Here is a 12,459-nt window from a genome sequence, read left to right as displayed (position 1 = left end):
CCATAGCGCTCTGAGCGCTAAAATTTCAAAGCCAGATATTTTGGCTCCCAACTTAATGACCTGCAAAGAAGAGTCAGTTATAAAGGAGTTGGCTAACTTGAGAGCATTAATTCTATCCTGAATTTCCTCCAAAGGAGTTTTAGCTTGCAAGGAAAAAGCGTCAAACCAATAAGCTGCCGCACTGGTTACTGTAGCAATGCACACTGGTTGCCATTGTAACCCCTGATGAGTATACATCTCCTTTAAAAAGGCCCTAGCTTTTAATCCATAGGATCTTTGAAATAGCAACTATCCTCAATAGGGATAGTAGTTCTCTTAGCCAAAGTAGAGATTGCCCCTTCCACCTTTGGGACCGTCTGCCACAACTCCTTGAGTCCGCTACCGGGAACATTTTCCTAAAGACAGGGGAGAGGGAAAAAGGAATTCCTGGTCTCTCCCATTCCCGGGTAATAATCTCTGTGGCACGGTCTGGTACTGGAAAAACCTCCCCAGGTGAGGGGACATTAAAGTATCTATTTAATTTACTAGACTTTTTAGGGTTGACAGCGATAGGCGTATCAGAGTCGTCCAAAGTAGCCAAAACCTCCATTAACAAAATACGAATCTGAGATTTCACCCTCAGAGGCTACCGAAGTATCCTCCTCTTCCGACTTATGGGAAAGAGCAACCTGGTTAGCCTGAACAGGATCCGATACCTTGCTATCTGATTCTATAATCTTCCTCTTACATCTCCCCTGCAGCATGGGGATGTCCACTAGCGCTTCCGATACCGCCGAGGATACCTGGGCCACAATTTCAGTCTTCAAATAGACTCCATCTGGAGATTGAGAGGACCCGCAGAGCACTGCATGTGATGTTTAAACAGTTTGGAATACTTATGGAAGAGGCTGTGGCATTGCCTGGACAGCATCCACATGAGAGAGAGGTAGCTCAGAATCAAACAGTCTGTCTTTGAATATTAAAGTTTTTTCAATACAAGAACTACAAAACAGCAAAGGGGGTTCAACTTGGGCATTCAAGCAAAGTTTGCACTCTGAAACAGACATAGACCAAGTCCATCTTGCAACAAAAGACAACATCTTTTCAAGCAAAAAAAATAAAAATAATTCTCAACTATCTATGAAACAGTTCTATACAGATAGCATATGACAAGGTATGTAAGCTGACCTGTTAACTTGGCACTAACAAGGCTTCAATAAAGAGATGGGGGATTATTATATACTTAGGGGCACTGTAACATAGAACATAAAGGTGTACTCGTTCTACTAGTTAAATGCTGCTATTTAGTATCATGGTCCCTAAAGTGTTCTAAAGTACTGAGTTCTGTTAAACATGGAGCTCTGGGTGGACAAGCATATATTAAATAGGAGAGATTTCACTGAGAGAACTACATCTTAGCCTAACATATGCAGAAATACTGATATACCTCCCCCCGTCTATATGGTATAGTCTTTCGCCTCAGTGACATCAAAGCTGAGGAGATTGGCGTAGGCAAAAGGGAAAGGTACTCAAGTGAGTTCTGTCACTCATAAATCTAACTGCGTACTGTATGAAGGCACATGTAAAGAGGAGTACAAATAAACCCTATTTCTAAGTCAGTATTTGTGTCTTAAAACATACATTACTCTTCCACTAAAAGTAAATCTAAGGTCCCCGCAGCTGCATGTGAGATACGGATGTAAGCATGCAATGTATCTAAAACTTGTAATCTTTGGAACATAAGTAATATAGTAGAAACAGAGCAAGAACAAAAATGAGCTAAACAAGAACTCAAGTGCTATCACAACTTAGTAGATCATAATGCTTAAATAATAAGTAATAAGAGGGTGTGAAAGTTTCACCCGAAATAAATCAGCATAACTCTGGTCTGCATACTGCTATCAAAACCGCCATTTTCTAGCCCACTCCAGTCCTCTGGGGGTCTTGACTGAATACAGTAGTGATGTTCCCATGATCTACACTCTTCCATGTCACAAAGTGATGTCAGCAGGGTATTCCTCATGGCTCCGATGGAGTGACTGTCTGGGGACGATTCTTCTGTAGCGGCTATAGAGGGCCATGTAGATCATTTCTCCAGCTTTCTGTCTCTATCCGCTGGGGGGAAGATTATAGGGTCACTCTCAGATACACTTAGATTACGGAGCAGCATGCCCCCATTAGGTAGGGCCCGGTCTTGGTTAAAAGGGTTAGTCTCAGAGCGAGAGCTCCAGCACAGAGTGTAGGGCAGATCGGCTGTTGAAAATTTCAGACCATGACAGGTAAGATTGTCTCTTTTCCCCTCATACCCACTTTGTTTGATGTCTTCAAAATGATCTTCTATGCGTTGTAGGGCTGCACTTTCCCATCTTTCTATAGATTCCATGTTTCTGCGCAGAAGTTAGCTGGCCTGCAATCCGTTATTAGGGCATATGTTAAGGCACCTTAGTATTTGCTCTCAATTGTTAGGAGAATAGGAGGAAGAGGGGGGGGGGGTTCAGCAGTCTTGAGCATAGAGACAGCACATGGTAAAACAACTTTCACGAAACCTTTGAGCTGACAGCATGAGATGGTCGATCATCCAAATTTGAGAATTTTAGTCTCTATATACTCGCCTGCAGATGAGAGGAGAGCATATCCACTCTGAAAGCAGGTAGGAGTAAGTTCGTAGACAATGTATGCTGCTTTCTGCTGACAGGGCCACTTCATGTAGGAGTGCTGCGCCACTTCTCCCACACTGAGAAAACACACAAAGTTGATGAGTTATTTTTTTCCTTAGGGTTCTTAATGTATATAAATATATCAAGGTTGTAAATGGGAGCCTCAGTGAAACACGACCGGTTGCTTCAGTGGCTAGCTCCGCCCCCGCTACATCTTAAACTTTTATTTGTACCAGAGTTCTCATGTGGCCACAACTATGAGGGTAATACCTCAAAAGCAATTAAAAGTAAGCTAAATGTGCACAATATCATCATTTAAAATTGACTGCTAACTGGGCGAGGGTTATTTATATGTATCTTTGCAAGATCACATTTTTATGAATACAGACAGTGTGTTGTTTTTTTCGATTAACCAAGTTTATAAATTCAATTATTGACAAAAATTCCTGTAGAGTTGAATGATAAGTTTGGTATAAAAAACCCCCCATTAAATAAGCATTTAAATACGTACTTTTGCTTTGACATTAAGATTTTTTTAAGCCATGAAAATTTAAGTTACAAGTCATGATATAGAGAAACTTGTATTAGAACATGAATTAAAAATGTACGAGTAAGATACCCAAATGGTTTAAAACAATTATTCTACAGTATTTGTCATAATATATATTAAATCTGTTCCTACAGTGCTTAAGTTTTATTTTAATTTCTGCTGTTTGTTCACATTTCTACAAAACAAATCACTTTTGTTAACAATATTACAATTTTGCATGCTTAGCTTGATTCCCTCTTGCCTCACATTTTCAAGTTTATCTACATTTTCTAAGGACTATTGTCAATTAATAGAACCATAAACATTTTGGGCATGAATTCAGAGCAACAGATAGCGCAGGGTGCGTTATACCTATTGTGACCATGAGCAAAGAATAGCTCACAATCTGGTATTAAAAGTGCATGGTCAAAAATAATTTACCAGAGAATGTTAAACATGGCCGACATACAAGTACCGGTAGTGAGTAAAGTGATGTGCTCAAGTGTAACAAAAAACAACTCTGAAAAATGTAGCACTTCTTGATAGCATAAGTGTTAACGCTTGAAAATATACATAACAAAAATGTATTTAAATACTTTATTTTAATATAGCTTGCACATATTTATACATACTAAATGTAAAATCAAGGTTTATTATTAAAATATAAACTTTTAAAGCTTAGGAGCCGACCCATTTTTGGTTCAGAACCTGGGTTACGTTTGCTTATTGGTGACTATATGTAGCCACCAATAAGCAAGTGCTACCCAGGGTCTGAACCTAAAATGGGCCGGCTTCTAAGCTTTACATTCCTGCTTTTTAAATAAATGTAGCAAGAGAACGAAGAAAACTTGATATTTGGAGTAAATCAGAAAGTTGCATGCTCTGAATCATGAAAGAAAACATTTAGGGTTAGTATCCTTTTAACAAAAGATACCAAGAGAACTAAGTAAAAAGAAAAGGAAATAGTAAAGTTGCTTAAAATGTCATACTTTATCCAGTCAATTTAAAAGTTAAATTTTAACCTTTACTGTATCTTTGAGGTGTAGTTTACTTTAATTAATGTGACAAGTGCAGTATAAATCAACTAATAAGACTGTTCTATGATCTCTGCTGCTGGATTGCTTTAATGGTTATCTATTTTTTCTGTTTTAAAACCAAAGTGTTTTGGAAAAAAGTCCTATATTTATATTTTATTTGGAAATCCCTCTGTGGATAGGGTAAAATAATACTACCCCGTTTTTTTCATAGCTTATTTTTGAGTTGTCCATATACTGAAGCAACAACAACAACCAACACAATTTAAAACAAAAAAACAAACCCACACACACACACCACCAAAAACAAAAAGAAATCTTAACAAACAATTAAGGTTGTTAAATAAAATGTTGTATTATTAAATTTGACATTCATTGTAACCATTTAAAAAAAAAAAAAAAAAAGATTCAGTAGCATTAAAAGTAAATTAATATTATTGAACCATTGACAATATAATTAAGAACATTAATAAACACAAAGAAAAACATTTGCCAAGTACTAATTTAAAAATAATCTATGCTACCAGAAAAAAAATCCTAGCTATATAATTAAACAATTTTACTATTTTTTTTTTTATGATATCCTTAAATATCTGAATATCAATACTGCACTTTAACTACAAATCTCAAAAATATATATCTTCACGTTTAAAGATATTTTCTTATACATTTGTACAAATATTAAATTAATTCGAACAGCATTTTTTTCAGTGCACATTTAAAAATAAAAATCAGTAGAAAAGGCACATTAAAGCAAAAGGACCTTCATAGTCAAGAAATACTCAACATGAATACAAAAAAGTTACTTTTGGAAAAAATTACCTTCTTGATATGAATTATGATCTTATTTTTTGACTATAATATCCCTTTATGAAATATAGCATTATAATGCAGAATAACTTTTTTTCTTCCAATTTTAATGGTTTTATTACTTCATAAATTAGAAGTGCCATACTAGTACCTAGATGTGCATTCAGAAGTTTCTGCTGCACAAAAATGTGGAAGAAGGTGGCCACTCGCGGTATTCGGCTTTAATCAGAGCTAGATTTCTTCTTGTGAAATTCACAAGAACAAATCCGGCTCCAAAACAGCAGAATGCCGCAAATGGCGCCTTCTTACACATTTATGCGATTTTAAAACCTCCAAATGCACGTTTACTAGTACCTGCTCTGTAAGGCTGGAAACGCACTTTTAACGGTTTGACGTAAAGCGCAGAAAACAGTTTATGCTTAAAGGGACAGTCTACACCTTAGTCATCTTATCTTAGATTAAGCTGCAAATAGCCCTTTCTACATCATGCAGCAGGAACGGTAAAAAGTTACTTTGAAATGGTTGCCAAGCTCTGCCCACTGATGACATCACAATCTGGGCTGCATCTAGGCACTCTGCTGGGTAGCATTGACAGTCTGTTGAATCCAATTAGTGAGTCTTCTCTGATTTGACGCCATATGCAGCCTAGATCCTGATGTCATCAGTGGCCTGAGCTTGGCAGTCATTTCAAAGTGGCCAGAAACAATATTCATTTTAAAAGAACTTTTTTTACTGTCCCTGCTACATGATATAGAAAGGGGTGCAGGAGGCTAGTTGCAGCTTAATCTAAGGTAAGACTTTAACATGACTAAGGTGTTGACTGTCCCACTTAAGGCTAAACCAACATTTTACACAACTAAACAAAATATTATTAGTAGACATAAGCCGTGTTCTGTGCATTCTATAGTGCCTCATTGTAAATAAGTTCTATGGAAAACAAATAGGATTTTGGTTTAAAGTGCATTTGGTTGTATTCTACAAAAATTGGTGTATTTCTATGTTATCCAATTAAAGGGTCATCATCGTCCTGAAACTCAAGCCGTGAAAACGGACGTGGAGATGGCATCTTCTTTTTCAGGAGAATTATGACACAAGTCAAAGTTGTCAGAACCATTATAACACCAATGACTATACCAACAGCTTCAGGGACATGAATACACCACTGATCAGCCAGGAGGCACTTGGTGTTAGAGAATGTGCCGTTGTTGGACTCTTCCTTTAATCCAAGAATGTGGCACATCATGGGGTAAATGTCCACACTGTTTATAGTGCTTATTTTATAATCCTTCCGAAAAGCTGGTCCGTGTGCTGCGAGAAAAGGATGCATGCTGGGAAGATCATTGTCATAGCCGTGATTTCCCACTATAAATAGCATTGAAGGAAGTGAAAGAAGAAAAGGGTTTGCATTATAAGGAAGTGTTAACATTTCCAGAGATTAAAATTTAAAAAAAGTTATTTCAATCTGGTAGTACAAATTCATCAAATTCAGCTTTTAATATTTTTTCCCAAGACATTCAAACAAGTCACTAATACTTAAAAAATGTAAACAAAAAATCCAAACTGAAAAAATAAAAATAAAGCAGAGGGCAGTTTACCATGCATAGCCTAAATATTTATATCCAGATATTTTTATTTATAATCTACTGTATGTTGTATAGGTAATAAGAATACAGTCCAGACAAAAATGGCGAACTAGAAAATAAAAGGGTAGGGAACTTTACCAAAGCAGTATACAAATGAAAAGAAGTTTATTTACAATAATCTTTTATTTTAAGTTATTATTTTTTTTGAGTATCTCTTAACCCTGTGTTGAGACAGAGATGATATGCTAGGATAGTACATTATATAATATTGAAAAACATGGGACAGATAATCCTTTGGTCACCTGGAATTTTGATCCTTAGCTCGGATCTAACATATTTTAAATTATGCTGGGCACTTCTATAATTATTTCTTTATAGTTTATTTAATGGCTCAATGACAACCTTGTAGAGTACACAAATAATGCTTGATCATATTTCAAAACCCTGACAAGCAGCTTTTGCCCATTATAGTGTATAATATGTAGTCATATTCTATATGTCTTTAGTTCTTTGTGGATACCCCCTATGCTCACAGCTGGCTATCATTACATGATGAAAACTTAGGTCTCCATCATATTCTTAGGGGTTTATGATTCAGCTAAATTGCATACATCTGGTCTAACTCATTTTCTATTTTACAGATAACATGTATAACTTTTCTTAACATGAGTAAATGTATAAGTTCTAGGCAAATGTGTTTTAGCTCGTACATTGAAAGAAGTACCTGGCTGTTCATTTCAGCCTACTTTGTTAACAGTATTATTAACAATTTGAAGTAGTTACTGCGTTGTTTCACCATTCTTCACATTTGCCTTTTAATTTTGTGCTGTCCCATCTCTATATATGCATAGCACTGCTCTATTGTTTAATATTGATCTCAATATTTGAACCCGTTATTTTTTATTGAAAAAGGATGAAATCAAATAAATCAGCAACAAGGTAGTTAGTTAATATTTCTGTATAATGCATGGAGAACCAGGTCTATCCACTTATGCTGCATCAATGATCTGGCTGCCGGCCCTCCCACCATTCCATATACATTGTGAGCTAAAATGTTGCATATATGCTTAGTACAAGACCTATGCATAGGGTACTTAAAAGGGACACTGAAACCAATTTTTTTCTTTCGTGATTCAGATAGAGCATGTGATTTTAAAGGGACATTATACACTCATTTTTTCTTTGCATATAGGTTTTGTAGATCTATTTATATAGCCCATAAAGTTTGATTTTTTTTAAAAAAATGCATAGTTTTGCTTATTTTTAAATAACATTGCTCTGATTTTCAGACTCCTAACCAAGCCCCAAAATTTGATGTGAATACCGTCAGCTACCTCCTCCAGCTTGCTCCTGTTTGTGTAAAGGGTCTTTCCATATGCAAAAGAAGGGGGAGAGGGGAGTGTCTTATTTCCCACTTGCAATGAGCTTTCCAGCTAACTTTTCAACATAGCTAAACAGAGTTTCTAAGTAAGTTTTTAAACCGTTTTATACTGGATTTTTATATCAGTATCTGGGTATCTTGTTCTTTATAGTAGTGTCTATTACATGCAGTTATATGAAAATGAGTGTATACTTTCCCTTTAAGCAACTGTCTAATTTACTCCTATTATCATTTTGTCTTCATTTTCTTGCTATCTTTATCTCATCTTGGATGTCCTCTCACTACCTTAAGCTAAATCTCTCCAAAACTGAACTCCTTATTTTCCCCCCTTCTTCCAATGTCTCCACCACCAAAATTTCTATAACTATTGATAATTCCATCATTACCCCTACCCCGCATGCCCGATGTCTTGTGGTCACAGTTGACTCAGGTCTCTCCTTCACTCCTCGACTACTGCAACTCCGTCCTCTCTGGTCTACCTAGCTGCCGCATAGCTCCTTTACAATCCATTATGAATGCCTCTGCCAGGTTCATCTTCCTTACTCGTCGCTCTTCATCTGTTGCACCTCTCTGCCAATACCTTCACTGGCTTCCTCTTGCCTCTAGGATTAAACATAAAATCCTCACCCTGACATATAAAGCTCTCAACTGCACTACACCTACATCTCAGAACTTGTCTCCAGATACTCTCCCTCCCGTCCCCTTCGATCAGCTCAAGATCTCCTCCTCTCTTGTTACTTCCTCACATTCCCGTTTACAGGACTTCTCCAGACTGGCCCCCATCTTGTGGAATTCCCTGCCTCGCTCCATAAGACTCTCCCCTAGCTTTAACAGCTTCAAGCACTCCCTAAAAACTACTATTCAGGGATGCATACAACCAACACTAACCTTTCCTAACTCCATTGCTTTCCCCTTGAACCCCTTAGAATGTAAGCCTATGGGCCCAGCTGTTTACAGATTGCTTCATAAGAACCGACTACAACAGTGAAACTCTCGGCAGGGCCCTCTACCCACTTGACCCCTACAAAAGCTATCCTGTACACTGACTATGTTTACAGCGCTGCGGAATCTGTTGGCGCTCTACAAATACCTGATGATAATAATAATAATAATAATAATAAAAATAAGGCATCTAAGCTATTTTTGGTTTAGTACACTGGGCAGCACTTGTTTATTGGTGGGTGAATTTATACACCAATCAGCAAGAACAACCCAGGTTGTTCACCAAAAATAACCCGGCATCTAAACTTACATTCTTGCTTTTAAATAAAGAAACCAAGAGAATGAAGACAATTTGATAACAGGAGAAAATTAGAAAGTTGCTTAAAATTGCATGTTCTATCTGAATCACGAAAGAAAAAAAATTTGGTTCAGTGTCCCTTTAAAGGGCCACTAAACCCAAAATCTTTCTTTCATGATTTAGATAGATAAAGAATAGAAATTGAAACAACATTACAAATTTACTTCCATAATTTATTTTGCTTCATTTTTTAACTATCCTTAGTTGTAGAAAAAGCAACGTACATGGTGAGCCAATCACATGATGCTTCTATGTGCAGCAACCAATCAGCAGCTAGTGAGCATATCTAGATATGCTTTTCATCAAAGAATATCAAGAGAATAAAACAAATTACATAATAGAAGTAAATTAGAAAGATGTTTAACATTGCATTTCAAAATCATAAAAGAAAAAATGTGGGTGTCATGTCCCTTTAAGTCTCCATGAAACCTTCTGTAAAACGCATAATTGAAGTGTTATGTCTAAGAATATGTGTTATAACTCATGCCATCAACATACTGTATGTACTTCTTTAAATTTAAGCTCTTATTCTGTATTTGTACATTTCCTCAATTAAAAATAATAGTAATAATAAAAAAAAAAAATCTAGTAACTGGTTTACGAGGCTGAACAAAAGTAAAACACTTGGTTGGAAAAAACCCTCTGAGCAAGAATTAACTGTTCAACCTACAAGCAGTCAAATTGAGAGATTAAACATTTTGATGAAAGAAGGGTCCCTGTGATGTTAAAGAAGATGCTATTGAGGAACACTTGACATTTGAACCAGATCGGCATTCCAAGTCTTGCATGGCCATGCAGGAACTATCAGGATGGCCGAAGCACGTTCCTGTTTGAGACTAGCAATTACCTTCGGGAGAAGTACTAGTAAAAAAGATACTAGTTGAATTAGCCAAGGAACTGCTAAGGCATCTTGGGAGTTTGTGATTCAGCTGAGAGGCCATGAAGGTATATCTGGGAAACCCAAACGCTGAACCAACTGATCAAAAATGTCCTGACTGAGGGAACATTCCTCTGAATGGAGACATTGATGACTCAAGTAATTTGTTTCCCAATTGTTGACCCCGGGAATGTGGATTGCCGAAATCGTACACTGGTGTGATTCTACCAGGAAAGAATGTAAGATATCTCTTTCATTGCTAGAGTACTGTGAGTACCCCCGTGGTAATTGATATAGGCTACCGCAATTATGTTGTCTGATTAAAAATGAATATATAGAACTGAAATGAGAAGGGGCCAAACCTGGAGAGCCCAGAAGATCAAAAATACGGATAGGTAACCTCGCCTTTTGAGGAGATCAAACTCACTGAGACCCCCAGACCATGTTCCAACCTGATTGACTTGTGTCCATGGTAATAATCACCCATGATGGATAAAGAAAATACATGCCCTGGGAAACCGATTTTTGTTTGAAGTCTACCAACAAATCCAGCCAAACTAACAGAGAGATGAGTGTAGTTCTCATCCCACTGCCTCAGTCTGCAGAACTTAAAAGGAAGCAGACTGAATCACACAAACGTAACGGCGTACAATGCTGCAACCCACAATCTCCATACACTGAGCCACTGAAGGAACAGTCTAGGACTAAAGCTTGAGTTTGCGTTGATCTTTCAAATACAGACGCATTGCAACATTTACTTTCCAACCATAAATGCGAATAAACAATAGCAGTTTGTATGAGCAGTCACTAAAGCTAAAGATAGCGCATGAACCAAATATTGTCCAGGTAAGGCACTACACTATACCCTGAGCCCTGATGAAAAACAGCAATACCCCTAGAACCTTGGTAAAAAGTCTAGGTGCTGTCGCTAATACAAAAGGAAGAACTACAAACTGTTAATGTCTGTCCTGAAAAAGCAATATGAAGGATTTGATAATAATCCCTGTGAAAAGGTATGTGTAGGTAAGCATCCTTAAAGTCTATAGTTGTCATAAATTGACCCTGTTGCACTAAAGGATAGTTCTGATTTCCATTTTAAATGAAGGATCCCTCAAAAATGTGTTTAAAGTTTTCAGATTATAAAATCTTCACAACAATGAAAAGGTTGGAATAGAAACCCTGACCTTGTTCCTCCCAGGGTACTGGGATGACGATTACTACTACTAAATCTTTAAACACACTGAAAAAGTGCAGTACTTTTTTTTTTTTAAATCTTTGGGACATCTCCCTCAAGGAGGCCATGATTGCAATCCTTTTCTGTGACCTTGGGATACTATATCCAGTACCCAAAGCTCCTGGACAAACTGACTAGGCCTTCTGAAAAAGGCTCAACCTGCCCCCCTACCAGAAATGATTCTGGTTTGGAGACTGCACCTTCATGCTGACTTAGTATTGGAAGGAACTTTCTTAGTTTGTTTAGCCCTGTTCCAGACTGGATTGGGCTTCAAGGAAGACTTAGAAGTGTCTAACGTTTGCAAGGACGACGACTTGTTTTTAGACTGACTAAATTAATTAAATAGATTATTAGATCTGCCCTTGGACTTGGCTTTCTTATCCTTAGGCTCCTCTTCAATACGCGACAGTGGTAATAATGGCATCTAATCCTGGCCCAAACAAAAACAAAATTTATGCTTACCTGATAAAATTTATTTCTCTTGTGGTGTATCCAGTCCACGGATCCTCCATTACTTGTGGGATATTCTCCTTCCGAACAGGAAGCTGCAAGAGGATCACCCACAGCAGAGCTGTCTATATAGCTCCTCCCCCAACTGCCACTCCCAGTCATTCGACCGAAGACAAGCAAGAGAAAAAGGAGAAACTATAGGGTGCAGTGGTGACTGTAGTTTAAAAATAAAACACACCTGCCTTAAAATGACAGGGCGGGCCGTGGACTGGATACACCACAAGAGAAATAAATTTATCAGGTAAGCATAAATTTTGTTTTCTCTTGTAAGGTGTATCCAGTCCACGGATCATCCATTTCTTGTGGGATACCAATACCAAAGCTATAGGACACGGATGAAGGGAGGGACAAGGCAGGTGCTTAAACGGAAGGCACCACTGCCTGCAAGACCTTTCTCCCAAAAATAGCCTCCGAAGAAGCAAAAGTATCAAATTTAAAGAATTTTGAAAAAGTATGAAGCGAAGACCAAGTCGTCGCCTTACAAATCTGTTCAACAGAAGCTTCATTTTTGAAAGTCCATGTGGAAGCTACCGCTCTAGTAGAATGAGCTGTAATACTTTCAGGA

At 37.4% G+C, this 12,459-nt stretch overlaps 1 protein-coding gene across 1 annotated transcript in view; it reads right to left on the bottom strand.

Moving 5' to 3' along the window:
- Positions 1 to 3,748: 3,748 nt before the first annotated feature.
- The window catches only part of ENPP4 (ectonucleotide pyrophosphatase/phosphodiesterase 4), a 58,433-nt gene continuing 49,722 nt past the window's right edge, over positions 3,749 to 12,459 (bottom strand). The window contains exon 4 of the mRNA XM_053709600.1: positions 3,749 to 6,371. Within this exon, the coding sequence (XP_053565575.1) occupies positions 6,010 to 6,371 (362 nt within the window). The 3' untranslated portion in view covers positions 3,749 to 6,009. The remainder of the gene's footprint in view (positions 6,372 to 12,459) is intronic.

The sequence above is a fragment of the Bombina bombina genome, chromosome 4 (assembly GCF_027579735.1).
Source record: "Bombina bombina isolate aBomBom1 chromosome 4, aBomBom1.pri, whole genome shotgun sequence".
Classification (NCBI taxonomy): Eukaryota; Metazoa; Chordata; class Amphibia; order Anura; family Bombinatoridae; genus Bombina; species Bombina bombina.
The sequence above is the reverse complement of the archived record's forward strand: the minus strand, read 5'-3'. Positions and strand labels throughout refer to the sequence as shown.